This window comes from Ranitomeya variabilis, chromosome 4 (assembly GCF_051348905.1).
Source record: "Ranitomeya variabilis isolate aRanVar5 chromosome 4, aRanVar5.hap1, whole genome shotgun sequence".
NCBI lineage: Eukaryota > Metazoa > Chordata > Amphibia > Anura > Dendrobatidae > Ranitomeya > Ranitomeya variabilis.
The window spans coordinates 72,027,011-72,046,688 of record NC_135235.1 but is presented as its reverse complement, the minus strand read 5'-3'; the positions used below and the strand labels follow the sequence as shown (position 1 = coordinate 72,046,688).

The following is a 19,678-nucleotide window of genomic DNA, read 5'->3' as shown; positions in this document are numbered from 1 at the left end:
TCAAGTCATCAAGATCCGCATCTTTACAATTGCCCACCAATGACGTCCTAGATGTACTAGGTAGGAGGCAAGTATGGAGATGCTACAGGCCATGGTAGCACATTTAGGCCATGCAGGCTGCTCACAGCAGTATGAGCAACATGGAGCTGCCAGCAGTGGACCTTGATGATTTTCCCAAGTGCATTTAGAATGGCAGAGCATTCCTCAGGTAACCATTAGTGATGACCGAGTGTACTCGTTGCTCAGGTGGTCTCCCGAGTATTTATGACTGCTCGGAGATTAAGTTTTCATCACCTCAGCAGCATGATTTACAGCTATTAGCCAGCTTGATTACATGTGGGGATTACCTACCAACCAGGCAACCCCCACATGTACTTAGCCTGGCTAATAGCTGTAAATCATTCAGCTGCCATGATGAAAACTAAATCTCCGAGCAGTCAAATACTCGGAGGTCACCCGAGCAACGAGTACATTCGCTCATCACTAGTAACCATTGATAGCATGCCAAGGTTTTTAAGCATTTTTGCACGTGGATACTGAATAAATTGAGACGTTTTGAAAATGTTCCATTTTTCTCTAACATGTCTGTCCATCCTGTGATTTTCATAGTTTCACAACTTTTCTTTGTTGGTGTTGCACTTTCAATTTTGAGGCTTGTATATGTTAGCTATACAATAGAGCAGCACTACAACAGATAAATCCACAGTAAAAAGCCAGCACTCCATGCTCTGATTCAGTGCAAAAACTGACTTTTTAATGACCCGTGGATGTTGCAACGTTTTGGCTTCATCAATAAGACCCTTACTCAAGCCTTGAAAATAACTTCTTGTTTGAGCCAAATATTGCCACACCTATGAGCAAATAAACTAAGCTTTTGCATTGAATCAGTACTGCCTTGGTATACATTATTAACAAACATACAGAAAAAGGCGCCACTGTCTGCATTGACTCAATACAAAAGCAGAATTCAATAGGTTTGGTGAGATTTGGCGCAAACCCTTATTTTCATTTGGTTATATACATATATGGCATCTTCCCAACAGCAGGTCTTGGGGGCTGTCCACAATGTGCAGTGGCTAGTGTCCACAAAGTTAGGACCACTGATGACAAGGTTGCCCACGACTCATGGAGGCCCCCATCTCACAACGTAGAGGACTAAATCTGCTGGTGCCAGACACCAAACAACATCTTTGGAGCTCTATACTGCACTGAAGAAAATGTGAGCAAGTTTAAGAAAAATGTTCTCTTATTGCTGCAAACATGATTTTTGCACTTTCCTCAATATTTTATCTCAGGTAATATATACTGCCCCCCACTCCTCACCCAAAAAAATAAAAACGTAAATGAGACAAATCCTTCAATTGTTGCAAAAAATTGGAACTGGATTATGGCCAATGATCATCTCTCTCTGCTGGAACACTAGTAAGTGTGCAGTCTATGGACCGCTTAAGAGTTTGCTTTTCAGCAAATTATGTACTTAAAAAGACTGCAGCTCATGGACTATGCTGACTGCACCAGGACAAGTGTGCAATTGCTTCCTCCCGATGCCTTCAGACAGCACAGTCCTGCTCCTTTCAGAACATCTGTTCCTTCTTAACCCAACACCCATTATGCTCCTATCTAAAGGGCTCTACAGTCTGCCTAGCGAAGTCTTAGGCTGGAGAAATTAAGATAAGTGAGGAATATGAGTGAGGAAAGATTTGGCATGGTAAATGTTCATGCAATTACAAGTCTCAGTTTTCATATCCCAGAAAAAAAAACTATTAACAATAGATTCATCATAAAGAAAAAAAGGGAAAGAGGAAGAGAAATAAGAAAAAGGAAAAGTAGAAAAAGAAGGATGAAGATGAGTAAAAAGAAAAAGGAGGATGAGTAAACAGAAGGAGGATGAGAAGGAGGATGAGAAGAAGAAGGAGAAGAAGAAGAAGAAGAAGGAGAAGAAGAAGAAGGAGAAGGAGAAGAAGAAGAAGGAGAAGGAGAAGAAGAAGGAGGAGGAGACGGAGAAGAAGAAGGAGAAGGAGAAAAAGGAGAAGGAGGAGAAAGAGGAGAAGGAGAAGGAGGAGAAGGAGAAGGAGGAGAAGGGGAAGGAGGAAAAAAAATGTTCTACCTTTAAAATCAATCATGGTTGATCATTTTTAGCACAGTCTTGGGCAACAAGTCCAAATGATCCTATAATGATCAAAGTCCAGTTCAATACAGCAAAAGGAAGTCCAAGTATTACAGGCATAATAGGATCTCTTAAAGGGTTGTTCACATCTTATAAAGTGTTGGAATGTCACTTGATGACTGGTGGAGGCCCTATTCACTGTGGCACACTGCTTAGGAGCACGTTGTTGTTTTTTTGTCTTTTTTTTTTTTTTTTTTTTTTTTTAGAGGAACCCTAAAAGGGGGTCCAGCACTAGTTTACTTCTGTCCCTTAATTTGAAGCAGTACATCATCCCTTTGCAAGGTGAGAAGTGCCCTTTTATTTTGCATGTGTTACCAGGATATCAGTGGACTTTGCTACACTTCTATACAGTTCAGTAATAATGTCATTCCCTAGTGATTATTTTGTAAGTTGTTACAGAATTACATCTTGGTTAAAAGGAGCAAACAAAAAGTTCATCCACATAAATCCTGTAACATTTCAACCCCCAAAACATCCAGACATCCAGGTTTGTTTTCAAATCCTCAATTAAAACAAGTATTACTAAAAGGATCTAATCACAGAAAACCTCCAAGGGTTATGTTCTCAACCAAACTATTCTAGAGGATGGAGCAAAAAAGGTTTGCAGGCCCATGGTCTGGCATCCCAGTCGATAATCCACGAGAGTCAAACTAGAGTCACGAGAACTTCCTAGACCGGCACTCAGATCCTTGGTGCTTCAGGAGTATAGAAGACCCCCCATATTATGATGTTGTTTCAGGCATAGTCAGTAGGCTTCACATGAAGCCCCATAAAATGTTGTAAACACCAGAGGCACCCAAAATTTGGAGTTCCAGCCGAGGAAATTCAACCCTTGTCCAGCTGCCATGAATACTTGGATGTGGACAAGGGAGCTGTCAATCTTTTTGCTCGACTCTAGTGATAACAGGTACATTTTAATAAGACACTAAGATGCCTTCTAAAAAAAAATGAAGGCTCTAAGTATATCTCTATCTGACATGTAGTGATGCAGATAACTGCGTATTACCTGATCCTTAACAGAAGGCAAGAGTGGTCTTGAGCAGACAAAAGATTTGTTGTCCCTCACGATATTTGTAGGACAACTATCACTATTTAAGTACTCCTGTAGATTTCAGAATATTGCTCAGAAAATACAAATCCATAATACTACAGTGTGAAGACTTCAAGTTCTGGCAAAAATGTGAATTGAATCGAAGTTTTCCACTCCCCCCCTGGTTTCCTCTGCATTGAGGGACCACCTTGTGCAATAACCAATATTGCCATAAAGGGACCTCTCTCCTTGTCTGACCGCCAAAGCAAACACATTTCCCCCACCACAGTGTTTTAGTGGCTTCTATTTACAGCAGCCAAGGAAAATGGAGGATGCTCACATTACAGGAGTTATGCAAAAGGTGCCAGCAGTGCATCATAACGGCCCTCCGGCCTCACTGCACGAACAAAACTGTATAACAATGTGACCCGTGGTTTCCTAAGCCAATGTGGGGGGCTAAATACACCAGATGAGTGCAGGTTACATTTACTTGGGGCACGACTAAAATGTAGGTGCGTCTGCCTCACATAGACAACAACGCAAAAATGTTAAAACCGAAAGCCTCAGCAATACACTCAAAGCACAGAAAAAGTCACTAACTATTCCTGCAGATACCATTTATTACCCATCCACTTGCTTGGATAGAGGGTCCAACAGCAGGAACAGCCATGTGCATGCCTGACTGCCGCTCGGTACAACTCTGCCTTACCGCAGTGGCAGCGGGAGCCGTGGTCTCCTACTTTTGACATGGGAACTCTCCAATAGTGCCATGCCCGATCCTTGTTTACTCTGATGTCACATATAGGGGGCAGCACGGATTGACAAGAGTCGACTTGTTGTCAGGAACAACCCTTTTCTATTGCTAATGGTTTGATATGAAGAACATTTCTATCCTAAAGGAGTTCTACAGAGCAGGGCTGTGGAGTCGGAGTCATGGAGTCGGAGCCCATTTTGGTGGAGTTGGTGTCATGGAAATTGGGAAGTCGGAGGTTTGGCTTACTGACTCCTGACAGGGTTATGGAGTCGGAGTCGTGGAGTCGGAGCCATGGAAATTTAGGAGTCGGAGGTTTGGCTTACCGACTCCATAGCCCTGGTACAGAGAACTTCTCTTCCACCCGATCTGAATGCCAGGTGGGGACAGTTGCAGATGAGGTGCGATCCGAGCATGCTTGGGTGCTAACAGAGTGTCTTCAGCGTGCTCAAATAATATGTTCAAGTCCCTGCAGCTGTATGCTTCACGGTTGTTCGACAGCCAAGAGACATACAGTCACGGGGACTCGAACATATTATTCGAGCACACTGAAGACACTCTGTTAGCACCCGAGCATGCTCGGATCGCACCTTATCCCAGCACATTCGCTCAACACTAGTCGACCTCTATCCTTCCAAATAGAACCAAGCTCTTTTTTTTTTGCAATTTAGACGAATGTTATTTTATCCTGTTACCAAGAATTGACTGCAGAAACAGACGAGTTATTTCTTTGGATGTCTGTGACCAAGGAGACATATAGTTCTGCGTAGAAACAGAGATGTAAAACACTAGGACATATTTCAATAAGACTTTCTATTTATGAAGCATTGGAATGATAAGAAATTGTGCATACATATCTGTTCCTATTCTAGGGTACTGCACATTTCTTCAGCTTGGCTTTATTTTCTAAATTGAGAGGTAATACATTAATCTGTAGAGACGCCCGGCTATACAGAAGGTATTTTTTCCAGGTTCTGAAAGGTTACAAGTCATTCAACAAACATGCAGAAGGAGATGGAAGGAACCGAAAATCAGGACGTGTTTTGACTAACTAATGCATACTTTTTCTTCCTATAAAGCCTGGTGCCACTTGGCAAAACGAGCTGGAACTGCAGTAAAGTCAGAAAAAAAATCCTCACTCACATACTCTGCCATTTTTACTGTTTGAAAAGTTAATAAACTTGTTACCTTATGAAACAAAGGCAGCTTTGCCTGAAATCTAGGGCGACTACTATTACAGAACCCGTAGTTCTTAGCAGTGAGATTATAAAGAGGCTTAGAGGGCTGCCGACAAGAATCATGGAAAGTAAACTTTATCTAGAACATTGCCCAGTGAAATCTGCAAAGCGCATTAGGGCACAAGTCATTAACGATAGTCAAACCGAGAGGCTTGAATAAAGGGGCGAGCTGCGGCAGCGGCGGCTAACACAGCCTGCAATTAATCGGAATTACAGAGACAAAACAGAAGCCGCAATGGTTCGTGTCTATGCAAACCATCAACGCTTTATGTGTACTTTGGATGTTGCCGAGAGTGAATGTGCCAAAGAGTCCTCAGAAATACCAAATAGAAGAAAGGCATTTGTAAATTCTAGGCGTGGTGAGGGAAATAAAGGGTATAACAGACACGGGCAAAAGCCGCATACTGTGCAGAAGTTATATAGCCTGGACATCAATATCAAAAGCAGGCACAAGAGGAATTTTATTTATTTTAAATTCATTTTAAAAGAAAACAAAAATTCCAACCGCTTGTATTAAGAGTCAAAAATATTCAATCCATCCTCTTAACCACCTCGGGATGAGCGCAAAGGATCCTGCAGGCCGGGCAGGTAACAGCAAACATGTAGCCTTAATGCACAGTCCAGTACTCCATCTAATCCAGAACACAGGTCAGAAAAAAACAAATTATACATTATATAAAATATTATATATATAAAATATATCTATCTATCTATCTATCTATATATATATATCTATCTATATATATATATATATATACACCAGATAGAAAAAAGAAGGCAGCACTCCAAAATTTCAAAGTGAAAAAAAGTGTGAAGTTTAATCAACCCACATCTCTATGCGATGTTTTCGGCTCACACTGAGCCTTTTTCAAGATATAGATATATAGAGAGATTATATATATATATATATATATATATACACACATACACATACTTTATTACGGATTAATAAAGTGGTGACTATATTCTATAAAGAATCCATTCACAAATATCTACAGGTTTGTGGGGTTTTTAGGCCAAGTTCACACTGGTGTTAGGAGTTCTATTTCGCCATTGGAACCGCACAACAGGTCTCCTGCAAGACTCAAGTCTGTTCTATGATGGATGCAAACTGAGCCAGGAGGACCCCCATTAACAAGAATGGGGTCTGTTTGGTTTCTGTCACTGTAATGGAAAACTGTTAGAATTTGAAATGGAGCCTCCAGTAGGCACAGCTATGCACCTAGCCTAAATGTGACAGCACACCTTCGAGCGCTTGGTAGGCAGTCAACTATACCTCCCAACTAGTGATGAGTGAGAGTGCTATGTTATCATGGTTTCAGAGCGTGCTTGAGTGCTAACAAAGTCTTGAGCGGGCTCGATTAATAGGTTTGAATCCCCGCAGCTGCATATTTCACGGCTGTTAAGACAGCTGAAACACATGGGGGGGGATTGCCTAACAAACAGACAATCCCCAGGTGTTGCAGCTGTCTAACAGCCACGAATCATGCAGCCGCAGGAACTCAACCATATTGTTCGAGCATGCCTGAGATACTGGGATAACACCCAAGCACGCTCGTTCCGTGTTCCCAATGTTGCTGTCTGACACCTCTGGTAACTGCTCATCTCCTGGGAGGACGATCTGATTGGGCATATTGAAATCCAACATGCCTACCCTTCTTGCCCCCAACATCTTCCATCAGGGAAGAGACAGGACGACCACATATCAATAAGATGATTGGTACATTGGTCCAGTGGGCACAGGCACTTCACAAAAATAGGCTACATTTATCTAAAAAGCCTGGCACTTTATAGAGAAACTTTCTGCTCTCCTGACAAATCTGTGTCAGCAAATACTTACATAAATTATAAAATGTTGTCCTGTCCCTTTCATTTTCCTTCTGGAAATGTATGAATAAAATCAACAACTAGACATTACCATCCCACTTGTCAATATGGCATGTCCCACAGTGCAAGGACATATGAACAGGTTTCCAGTCAGTAGCATGACAATAAAACAATATAACCATTCCCGTGTACAGAGCGCAGGATTTCCAAATAATTTGTTAAATGAGCACATAATGTCATAGATTGTCCAGGAAAACCACAAAGCAATTAAGGCCACGTTCACTTGTACAGTATTTGGTCAGTATTTTACATCAGTATTTGTAAGCCAAAACCAGGAATGGGTGATAAATGCAGAAGTGGTGCATATGTTTCTATTATACTTTTCCTCTAATTGTTCCACTCCTGATTTTGTCTTACAAATACCGATGCATAATACTGACCAAATACTGCTAGTGTGAATGTGACCTAAAGGGGTGTTCCGGATATCCATTTATCATCAACAGTGGCTTTTGCTATGGTAAAAATAAACTCATGTGTTACTCACCCGCCCCAGGTCCAGTGCTGCCTCTCCACCGGCGCTCTGGTCTTTGTTGAGAAAGTGCAGTAACGACTGACAGCCAACCACTGTGCACAGATGTGATGTGATGTAAGATGGCGCAAGCCGCTGAGCCCAGTGATTGGCTAGAACATATATGCTGTAATAGCGAGGTCAGCCTGTCAACAAAGACCAGGAGCAGCGGCAGAGAGGCAGCACTGGAGCAGGATGGGGGGGGGGGGACAGATAACTTCTTAACCGTGCAAAAAACCAATAGAGGTGAAAATAGTACTCCTGGGAAACCCCTTTAAGATGCTTGTTGACGGTAACTGGGTTCTGCAGAAAAAAACTGTAAGGCTTTGTGCACACGTTGCGGATTGGGGTGCAGAATTTTCTGCACAAAATCCGCATCTCCTGGCAGAGAACGCAGGTGCGGATTTGGTGCGGTTTTGATGCGGAATTAATGCGGATTTTCTGCGTTTTTTACCCCTGCATATTTCTATTATGGAAGGGGTCAGAAACGCTGCAGTTCCGCACAAAAGAAGTAGCATGCTACTACTTTTGTTCCACAGCGGTTTTCATGCGGATTTTTTTTTTTCTCCCCAATTGATTTACTGAACTGTAAATCACTGTGCGGAACTGCAGCGTTTCTGCGTGGAAAAGTCAGCTGCGGATCTGCATAAATTCCACGTCGTGTGCACACAGTCTAATAGATCTGGCGCTAGAAAGGCATGTCTGCAGAATGTCAATTCTTTCAGCGTTATTGTTTGTGTATTATTCCCACTTAGGGCTCATTCACACATGTGAATTTTTTAATCTCACGCATTTTGCCGCAGGAAAAAAACAACAACAACAACAACAAAAAAAAAAACACCCCGAGTGAACATACCCAGACTGTTACGGTCAAGACAATATAATGGATAATCCAGTGACCAGATCACGATGACTTACAGTGAAGCTCAATGGCAGCACCTACCCCCCCCCCATTTCAGAAACAATGAAGTTAGGATATTTCCAGGTAGGTCACGGATCTGTTATCTGGGAGGTTTGGGATTACCAATAACATGTAACAAAGGCAGGCCAGAACTTACAACTGCTTTATAGCTGCTGTGTCTTCCTTAAAGGGTTAAGGAGTGTGGTGGGGGAGAGATGGAAAGAAGGCATTCCATCACTCTGCTGGCCGGCTTCCTCCTGCATATGCTGTTACTGCACAATGTCAAAGCTGTGATTGTCCCTTAGAGCTGGAACGCGCTGGGCCCGGTGTGCCTGCCTCCTGCATTTCCGTTTCACTGGCGGGTGGCTGTGGTTTAGAAATCACGCAAAGTGTACCCCCTCTAACGGAGGTGGGGGGATGGCGGAGCTAATGTAGTACAGGAGAACAGAGGAACGCTTGTTCACCTTCTCCCTACACTAACTGGAGGCACAGAAAGCAGGCTGTATTTAAAGGTCTCGCCTGACCGCAGATCCAGCATGGAGGACAGGGACCAGGGTGTCCTGGAATAGCAGAAGGGAACACACTTAAGAAAAAAGTTTATTTAATGTTCACTTTGTCGAGATGGGTGCAGATTTACAGAGCGGGAAAAAAATGTTTTGTTTAGTACGGTCGATACAAACTATCACATGGGACAAGACGACCAGCAATGGCAACTACACCAGACTGGCTGGAATCCCCCATTTGAAAGACATTAGACTTGTATTTCTCTGATATTTGATGTACAGGACGCCGGGGTATACACACACACGTCAAAGCTCCGTACTCGAATCAACCCATATAAACAAATGGCAGCCGTCACACAACATATCCTTTAGGGAGAGCGAGACCTGCAACAAGGTCATTTCATAGTGTAGCCATTATTTATCATAAGAATAAGGAGCGCTTATCCAGAATTAGACAAACCCTTCCTCCAAAAACCGCACCAAATCTGCACACAGGTATGCAACCCCATTCACCCTAGAAGGGTCTAAACTAAACTACTAACATTTGTGGGGGTTGAGGCCTCCAGAGATTATTTTAAATGAAAAAAGTTACCAGTGTGAGACAAGTAATTGAGAAAACACAAAAAGGCGGGCACCGCACACAATAGATATTGAAGGGATCAACCACATGCATATGTAAGATACCAGAAGAACAAAAAGAAGAAAAAGTAATATGCACACAGTGGGATCAACTTAACAAATTTTATTATTGATCATAACAATCCACCATACATAAAGGCAAAAAACAGGGAGAAACGGACATTTAAAAGCATTTAAAAACAGAAAGGACCCACCCACATCCCCTCAAAAATGGTAACAAGGATCCACATAACAATATATAGCAATTGTGCAGGTAATACAAGGAACCCTTAGAAAATACAGCAGATTAATATAAGATACATTTGTTAAATATAATACACTGCCAATTAACAGAGCCCTCATAAACCGTTACCAAGCAATATATGTTGACAAAAAATGGATCCCAAAAATAGTAGGTACCCCCCAGTCACAGAACAAACCTATACTCAATCAGATTGCTGTCAAGCAGAAGAAGAAAATTGAATGTGAAACTGACCAAATAGCCAGATAGTAAATATCACTGACAAGCAGCCTTCCCTAATGCTATCACCCACTATAATACTTTACCAAAAGAATGCGGTGCAAGCCTTCCAGTCACCAAGGAGTCAATACCCCTTTGGTATCTGTAGATAAGCTCTGCCCTCCAAGCAGAGATGTAAGCAATAAGCATATAAAAGGCACATGCACCTAAGTAAGGTTGGGGATAGGCAAGGAAATATATAAAGCCAAGACCTGGGGGGTCCAAATAAGAAGAGGAAGGGGGATGAAGGTACCTTCCCCTGACGAAGACGCTCTAAGTAGCGTCGATACGCGTGGGGCCTCCATCCCCCTTCCTCTATTGGTGTATTATATTTAACAAATGTATCTTATATTAATCTGCTGTATTTTCTAAGGGTTCCTTGTATTACCTGCACAATTGCTATATATTGTTATGTGGATCCTTGTTACCATTTTTGAGGGGATGTGGGTGGGTCTTTTCTGTTTTTAAATGCTTTTAAATGTCCGTTTCTCCCAGTTTTTTGCCTTTATGTATGGTGGATTGTTTTGATCAATAATAAAATTTGTTAGGTTGATCCCACTGTGTGCATATTACTTTTTCTTCTTTTTGTTCTTCAGTGTGAGACAAGTAATGACTGACAGTCTGCTCTCCTGAACTACGCCTCACACTGGTAACTCTTCCTTTCTTTTAAAATAATCTCTGGAGGCAGATTCTCGGGGAGATCTATGTGCATCCAATAGATCTTAACAGCTCATTTACATACTAAGAAAACTGTGGATTTCTCTGGAATAAGATATCGGATCGCAGATATCATGGTATCATTTTGTTCAGCTTCCCATGACCGGCATGTCCATATAGATGGCTCAGGAGGATTGATCACACTAACAGATTCCCATTAACAACCCCCAGTGAATAAAAAGTGATCTGTGGAGATGAGAGCTTCCTACCATCTTTGTAGAGATTCAGAAAATGAAGGGCTGGAATAAAGCTGTGTCTGGCAGCATCAGATGCCCACTATGCTGGTAATGGCGGACTACCACCACTCCTGCCAGTTATTCTGGGCAGCTTGAAGAAGGTGGCAGGGTCATGCATGTGGCAGTGCGTGCTAGTAACTCTTCATTCAAGTGTTTATTTCATCTAAATGACGACCTGCTGGAAACTGACTAATCCCTGACTGTCCAGTGGGTAAACCATGGACACTGCCTATATAGAGAAAGTGCCATTAAATAGCCTGATCAAGTGGGAAACAGTGTTTGCGCTGGATCCGGAAACTAGAAAGTATCAAATGGGCCAACCCTTTATTTTGGCTGAAGATGTATTAAAATTAAAAAAAAAAAAAAAAAAAAATGGTTAAGTTGCCCAAAATCAGGTTGGTGATTACATTTTACCCAAGACCCCGGCAAGAAAGGAGCTTTAAGGCGATTGGGTGCTATGAATAAATATCCCTAGTCTGTGCAAACACTGTTATATGTGACCGCTGCCAAAATCGCTCACATATTGCCTTCCAAAGAACACTTTTAGTAGGCACAAGAGAGCAGCAGCTGGCATCCAAATTACAAAGGTGAACAAATAAAAAAAATCCCATCCTAAATCAGCAAAGTAAAGTACAGCCAATAAGAGGATATGGCGGCATTAGCACAGTGTTCCAGGGTATGAACGAAGAGATAAATCAGACCCCGCAGATCTGTCAGCTACAATTCTTCAAACTGGGTGCATGAGAACATTAAAAAGGGATTTCTCAAAACTGTAAGCTATCTCCTACCAATAGGAAATGGAGTGAAGGTTGATCCTGCAAATACCTAATTTTGGAATGGCTATGGGGTCCCTGCAGATGGACGCGAAGAAAAAAAAATTCTGGAAAATATCCATTTAAAGCTGCATTTATACATTTTTTTAATCATTCTTGCTAGCTTGTAAATACCTGCCATTGTTTTCATTTTTTTTAACAAGCATTTTCATGCCAATTATATACGCACTTTTTTTATAAATAGACATGCTCATGTTTATATTACTTAAAAATAATAAAATAATAAAGTCACAAAATGTCAGACTTAGGGTATGTGCAAACGTTGCAGATTTCCTGCAGAACTGCAGCTTTTTTTTCTCGCGCAGAAACGCTGCAGATCTGCAAGTGATCTACAGTACAATGTAAATCAATGGCAAAAAAAAAAAAATGCTGTGCTGATGATGTGGAAAAATCTGCACCGAAAACGCAGCAGATTCAAAAAAGGACCATGTCAATTCTTTGTGCAGATCTGCTGCGTTTCCGCACCCATTCCATAATAGAAATCTGCAGGGGTAAAAAAAAAAAGGAAGAAATCTGCACAAAAATCTGCAACGTGTGCACATACCAAAAAAAGGCGCAGATTCCGACCTGAGTTTTCTGCCAAGAAATGCAGAATCTGCACAGAAAATTCCACAGTCAAATCTGCAACTTGCGCACATAGCCTCAGTGTCTAAATAAATAAAGCAAAAAAAAATATATTAAATAAAAAAAAATAAAAAAAAACATACCATAAAAGAGGCAGTTTGGGGGGAGAAAAACATAAAAACGATGTGTGGGAAACCACCGTACGAGTTCTTTTTCAAGTCTTGTATCATTGCTGGGACCTGAGGTTTTGCCAGTTGGGACTTCCGGCCGCTGTCCCCGAATCCCATAAGGCACCGCGGCAGTGTCACTTGCGCTGGCGCAGTTCGTGGGAGCAACTGTGTCGTTACTACACATGCGCGGGAATAGCGGTGACGTGTATGTCACTTACGCAGGTTATATATAGAGATGTATGACCTCATCATCCGGTAGGAGGGTGCCGCGAGTGAGGCTTGAGAGAGATAAGGGGCGCCCATGTTGTCCCGGGATGTCCGAGCGAGGTTTGGAGTGCGGTCGCATGCGCAGTGTTATCTAAACGTGCTGGAAGCCGGGCACGTGCACAGTAAGGGGAATGGAAGAGAGGTTTGGGACGCAAGATCCTCAAAGAATGCGCAGTCTGTATGTAAGCAGATGTAGACGTGCGTGGTGTATGTGGAGGTTAAATGCCGTGGAAGTAAGGCTAAGTATCGCTGGGAATAGGCGATGACAATAAGAATGGTAACAGTAAAGCCAATTTCCTTTGGGGAACGGATAGAACAGGAATGGAATACAAAGAGTGGAAAAGGAAAATAAGAAAAGGAATTTGAAGATGAAATGATTTATGGAGACAAAAAAATAAATAAAAAAGCTTGAAGAAAAGAAGTAATGAAAAATAAAAAAAAATAATATATAAAAAAAAGATCAAAAAGGAAAGAAAATTAAAAATAGAAAATGAAAAAAATATTGAAAGGAAAAGGAAAAGAAAAAACATGAAAAAATGAAGGGGGATAGCGCAAGGCCACGAACTGCACCTGAGCAAGTGACATACACGTCTCCACTATTCCCACGCAGGCGCAGATAACAGCTGGGTCGTTAATACTAGTGATGAGCAAATATACTCGTTACTCGAGATTTCCGGGGTCCTCCGAGTATTTGTGACTGCTCGGAGATTTAGTTATCATCACCGCAGCTGATTTACATCTGTTAGCCAGCATAAGTACATGTGGGGGTTGTCTGGTTGCTAGGGAATCCCCACATGTACTTATGCTGGCTAACAGATGTAAATCATCCAGCTGCTGCAAGGAAAACTAAATCTCCGAGCAGTCACAAATACTCGGAGGACCCCCGAGCGTGCTCAGGAAATCTGATATTCGCTCATCACTAGTTGCTACGCATGCGCGGGAATAGCGGTGACGTGTATGTCACTAGCGCCTGTGCAAAAATACAAAAATGCAGAGGGATGATATAGAACAGATATGTTGGAAAGTGCAAACGGTGTGAGACATGTCCGCTGCTCCTGTCAGCACCACTAAACATATACAGATGTTCATTTCACCGCACTCCCTATGCGATAGCATCGGCCTATTTCTAGTGTAAAATAATTGTAAATACCAAACAGAAGATTTCGGACACTACTGGATTGGCAATTCTCATATGCTACCAAAGCAGCGGTTTTGCGTGCCAACCACAAGTCCTTTTGGGGTGTTTTCTTGCATGTAGCATAACCACAGGAGCACAGAGGCTATCTGTGGTGATCAGAGGAGGGTAGGAGCTGCAAGTGCTGGGGACAAAGGCTCCTTTTTAGCATCAGGACGTGGTTTACATAATGGGGCATATAAATACATGACTTATACTTAGATTTTTCAGTATGGGTCTTTGGTTTACAGCAGAAAATTAAATAATTGCACCCATTTCCAGCTCTGCATTCCTGACATACAAACCAGCCTTCATCTTACTGATGCAAAAATATTATCTGTCTGCATTTGTAAGGATTGTAACCAGCATGGAGGCTCACGAGGTCACCTAGATAACGACACAGTGTATGGAGTCCAGTGAGAATAATGTGGGGTTTTTATTATTACTAACGTCTTCCTCTCCTTGGATTTTATGCTTTGGGCCTGGAAAGAAACATTTTCTTCAAGGCAATAGTGGAACTTTTGATCAGACTGACTTTTATTCAGATATAATGGCGACTGATTTGAGAGAATCTTCCCGAAATTAATTTTGAGAGATTTGCTCATCTTTAGACAAACATGCTTAATCAATGCTTGTTTATTAATGGAGGTGATCACTGAGCCTGCAGGGGAAACACAGCAGCCCCCATGGATTCAAACAGTTCTCACAAAAAGGGTCAGTTCTGATCACGGCAAGTAACCATTTTCTAGATTTACTTTAGAGCAGGGTTGACAATGCAAGAAGTAATTTGATTGGTAGCTGTGATTATTTAAAACGGTTTACTGTACCAATCAGCTGATTAGCATTTAGGGATCACACTGATTTAAGCCGGTGTGACATCCATCTTTTTTGTGGACAGATCACGGTCACATTACAATTGATGTCTTTTTTTTTTTTTTCGCAGGCAGATTGTCTGCAAAAAGTAAGAGTGACTGGGACATCCTAATCGTATCCATGTTGCAGATCAAACTCTCCAATGCAACTCAAAAGCCCAATGGAAAAAAATTTTTTTATAGCACACCGAAGCCATTGCGTGCTGTCCTAATTTTACTGTGTAATGGGTAGGTTAAAGTGAGATTTTTTTTTATGTGTGAAAAAAAACAAGTAAAAAAAAAAAAATGTGCTGCACTCAGTGTCAGAAGAGAAAGCGAGCTGCTGCACTCAGTGTCAGAAGAGAAAGCGAGCTGCTGCACTCAGTGTCAGAAGAGAAAGCGAGCTGCTGCACTCAGTGTCAGAAGAGAAAGCGAGCTGCTGCACTCAGTGTCAGAAGAGAAAGCGAGCTGCTGCACTCAGTGTCAGAAGAGAAAGCGAGCTGCTGCACTCAGTGTCAGAAGAGAAAGCGAGCTGCTGCACTCAGTGTCAGAAGAGAAAGCGAGCTGCTGCACTCAGTGTCAGAAGAGAAAGCGAGCTGCTGCACTCAGTGTCAGAAGAGAAAGCGAGCTGCTGCACTCAGTGTCAGAAGAGAAAGCGAGCTGCTGCACTCAGTGTCAGAAGAGAAAGCGAGCTGCTGCACTCAGTGTCAGAAGAGAAAGCGAGCTGCTGCACTCAGTGTCAGAAGAGAAAGCGAGCTGCTGCACTCAGTGTCAGAAGAGAAAGCGAGCTGCTGCACTCAGTGTCAGAAGAGAAAGCGAGCTGCTGCACTCAGTGTCAGAAGAGAAAGCGAGCTGCTGCACTCAGTGTCAGAAGAGAAAGCGAGCTGCTGCACTCAGTGTCAGAAGAGAAAGCGAGCTGCTGCACTCAGAAGAGAAAGCGAGCTGCTGCACTCAGAAGAGAAAGCGAGCTGCTGCACTCAGAAGAGAAAGCGAGCTGCTGCACTCAGAAGAGAAAGCGAGCTGCTGCACTCAGAAGAGAAAGCGAGCTGCTGCACTCAGAAGAGAAAGCGAGCTGCTGCACTCAGAAGAGAAAGCGAGCTGCTGCACTCAGAAGAGAAAGCGAGCTGCTGCACTCAGAAGAGAAAGCGAGCTGCCGCACTCAGTGTCAGAAGAGAAAGCGAGCTGCCGCACTCAGTGTCAGAAGAGAAAGCGAGCTGCCGCACTCAGTGTCAGAAGAGAAAGCGAGCTGCCGCACTCAGTGTCAGAAGAGAAAGCGAGCTGCTGCACTCAGTGTCAGAAGAGAAAGCGAGCTGCCGCACTCAGTGTCAGAAGAGAAAGCGAGCTGCCGCAGTCACTGTCAGGAGAGAGAGAGAGCTACTGCAGTCAGTGTCAAGAGAGAGAGCGTGAGCTGCTGCAGTCAGTGGCATCAGAGACAGAACAGGAGCTGCTGCAGTCAGTGTCAGGAGAGAAAGAGCTGCTGCAGTCAGTGTCAGGAGAAAGAGAGCTGCTGTAGTGACCAGACTAACAAGAGGGGCCATTATGCTTTACAACCCCTACAAGAAAACAGCATAGATAATAAATTTATATATGTTTATCGCTTCAGTTTTTACATTCTTCACAGAAAAAGAGGGGGTTTGTGTCTGTACTGCAAATCGGTACTGATGGTGCTCAACTCGGTATTAATATTTCACACAACAGAAAATAATCCTAACAGGCTTTAGCTCATATATTGTTCATCCGATTATTAGCCAAGCGACAGATTTGGTAGAGGGCATGCAAACAATATATTTCTTAATACTTTGTGACTGAGTGCATTGTTCTTGAGAGCCTTCCCTGCGTCATATTTACTCCTATAGAGCTACGGGGGCGTTTTAACTCCTTAATAAGCAGAAATGACTCATGACCAAGAGTGCGTAAAACCTGATCTGGTCATCCTCAGATCTTAAAAAAAGCACCATAAAATATATTGTAAAAGCCGAAGAGAACAGTCTTATACACCTTACAGGAAAAATATGACTCATTAGCCATGCTTCACTTTGTGCAATGTGTGAGGGAAAGGTCAGTCATGTGAATACAGACTTCCATGATAAACCACCATGGAGAATGAAAAATGGAAAAAAGAAAAAAAAAAAAAAAAAAGAAAAAGGAGTAGATAGGAAAAAAAAAAAGACAACACATACACTTATAGCACATGGGCAATACCTCTTCAGGTCCGCATTCAAAAGGAAGGTCCTTGTGCACGCTCATCTGGTACTTGGTGTAAAGAGCGGCTGAAGACTCGAAGGAAGAGGCAAATTCGGGGTCCTCCATGGAGACCGGAACTAACTTGACCTTCAGGGGCAAGGGAAAGTCAAGCTTAGCTACAGAACACACACAATGACTGACAAGGCTCCTGAAGCTGCCCCTGCTTGGTTAATGGTCACCTGTGACAGCGGGAATAAAACATATATGAATAACGATCCCAATACACATCTGAGAAATGACTTCTCCAGTTTCCTCCGTCATCAGAAGTTTCATTCGGAACTAGCAATATTTAATGCTGAAAAATCACTAAAAGCACATATAAGAGATCTGCATGGCAAACAGTCAGAAAAAATCATATTAAAACTGACTGTACACATCAGATTAATCTTCATCAATCTGATCAACTGTGATGAGACCGAGCGACTCTCCGCCAATGACACATGCCGCAGAGAATGATCGGGCAGCTAGATTTCAACATGCCCAATACTTTAGCTCCTAATGGAAACTGTTCCTCCAGCATTCAACCTTCTCTACAATGAGAACAAGATCCGGCGTGTCGCTCCCCAAATGTGTATGGCAACCTTTATAATGTGAATATGCATATTATACAAAGCATGATACCTTCCACTTCCCTGTAAAATGTTGCTAAGATAAATCAGCATGCTTTCAAAAATAGAAGAATATTTTATTGTTCTCAATTAACAAGACAAAGTGAATAAAGAAAAGAGAAATCTAAATCAAATTGATACTTTGTGTGACCGCCCTTTGCCTTCAAAATAACATGACATTCTTGATACGCTAACACAGATTGTTTAAGAAACTCGGCAGGGAGGTTGTTCCAAACATCTCTGAGAACTAACCACAGATCTTCTGTGGATGTTGCTTGTGGAAACCCTTCTGTCTCTCCATGTAATCCCACAGAGACTCGATGTTGAGATCAGGGCTCTGTGGGGGCCATAGGATCACTTCCAGGACTCCTTGTTCTTTTTTCTGATAAGGATAGTACTTAATTGGCAATACATTTGGGGTCATTTTCTTGTTACAGAATAATTTTGGCGCCTCCCTGGTGGTATTGCATGATGACGAAGTATCTGCCTGTATTTCTCAGAATTCAGGACACCATTAATCCTGCCAAATCCTTAACTCCATTTACTAAAATGCAGACACAAACTTGCAAAGACCCTCCACCATGCTTCACTGTTGCCTGCACGCGCCATTATCGTACAGCTCTCCAGAACTTCGCAAACTAACTGCCTCCTGTTACAGCCAAATATTTCACATTTTGATTAATCAATTCAGAGCACCTGCTGCCATTTTTCCACATTCCAGTTCTTCTGCATTCGTACATAGTTAAAGGGCCACTGTCACCCCCTCCAGCCGTTATAAACTAAAAGAGCCACCTTGTGCAGCAGTAATGCTGCATTCTAACAAGGTGGCTCTTTTAGTTTTGGGTTCAAGTATTCCCAAAATAAAGCGTTTTGAAACTTATCCAAAATACCTGTCTTTAGCCAGGGAGGCAGGTCCTCACTCCCCAGCTTGAACCGCTACTCTGCCGTCACTCAAATCTTCAGGGGCTTTCGGCGCCGCCCCCCTCCGCGCTGTTTTCGCTTCAAAACCGGCGCCTGCACTGTGTTTAAGCTCTGGCCGTCCCCCGCCTTACAGCGTCTGTATACTGTATTCAGCTGATCGTGCCTCCTCATACAGTATACAGTATAGACACTGTAAGGCGGGGGACCTGGGGGAGCGTCTGACACACGCAGTGAACATGCCCAGGAATCCTAGCCCCACACTGTGCATAATGCATAACACACTGCGGGGCTGGGATTCCCAAGGTGGGTGGCCGCAATGCCCGCACAGGCGCAGTCTGCAAGCCTGGCTGGGACGTCAGACGGCCAGAGCTTAAACACAGCGCAGGCGCCGGTTTTGAAGCGAAAACAGCGCGGAGGGGGGCGGCGCCGAAAGCCCCTGAAGATTTGAGTGACGGCAGAGTAGCGGTTCAAGCTGGGGAGTGAGGACCCGCCTCCCTGGCTAAAGACAGGTATTTTGGATAAGTTTCAAAACGCTTTATTTTGGGAATACTTGAACCAAAAACTAAAAGAGCCACCTTGTTAGAATGCAGCATTACTGCTGCACAAGGTGGCTCTTTTAGTTTATAACGGCTGGAGGGGGTGACAGTGGCCCTTTAAGCTACTTTGCTTAGTTTCCATGTCAAAGGTAAGGTTTTTGGGCTGCAATTCTTTCTGAAGACCACTTCTGGCCAGACTCCTCTGAACAGTAGAAAATTATTGCTGGATCCCACTAATTGATGCCCATTCTGAACTGGTGGCTCTGCTAGACATCTACCATTTTAAAGGGAAGGAAAATATGTCTCATCTGCCCCACTAAGTCTCCTTGGCTGACCACTGCATCTATGGTCCTTAATCTTGTCCAATTTCTTGGTGCTTCTTCAAAAGAAGCTTGAGCAGTATGTCATTAAACCCAACTCTACTTTGAAATCTT

General features: G+C 42.8%; 1 protein-coding gene across 8 annotated transcripts in view; it reads right to left on the bottom strand.

Moving 5' to 3' along the window:
• Positions 1-19,678, bottom strand: part of ATE1 (arginyltransferase 1) — a 134,276-nt gene that overhangs the window by 64,936 nt on the left and 49,662 nt on the right. For 4 of the 8 annotated variants that reach the window (XM_077258707.1, XM_077258710.1, XM_077258708.1 and 1 more), the window contains one exon: positions 17,138-17,266. The exons of the other annotated variants lie outside the window; for them this stretch is intronic. In XM_077258707.1, coding sequence (XP_077114822.1) covers positions 17,138-17,266 — 129 coding nt within the window. The remainder of the gene's footprint in view (positions 1-17,137; positions 17,267-19,678) is intronic. 8 annotated transcript variants of the gene reach the window in all.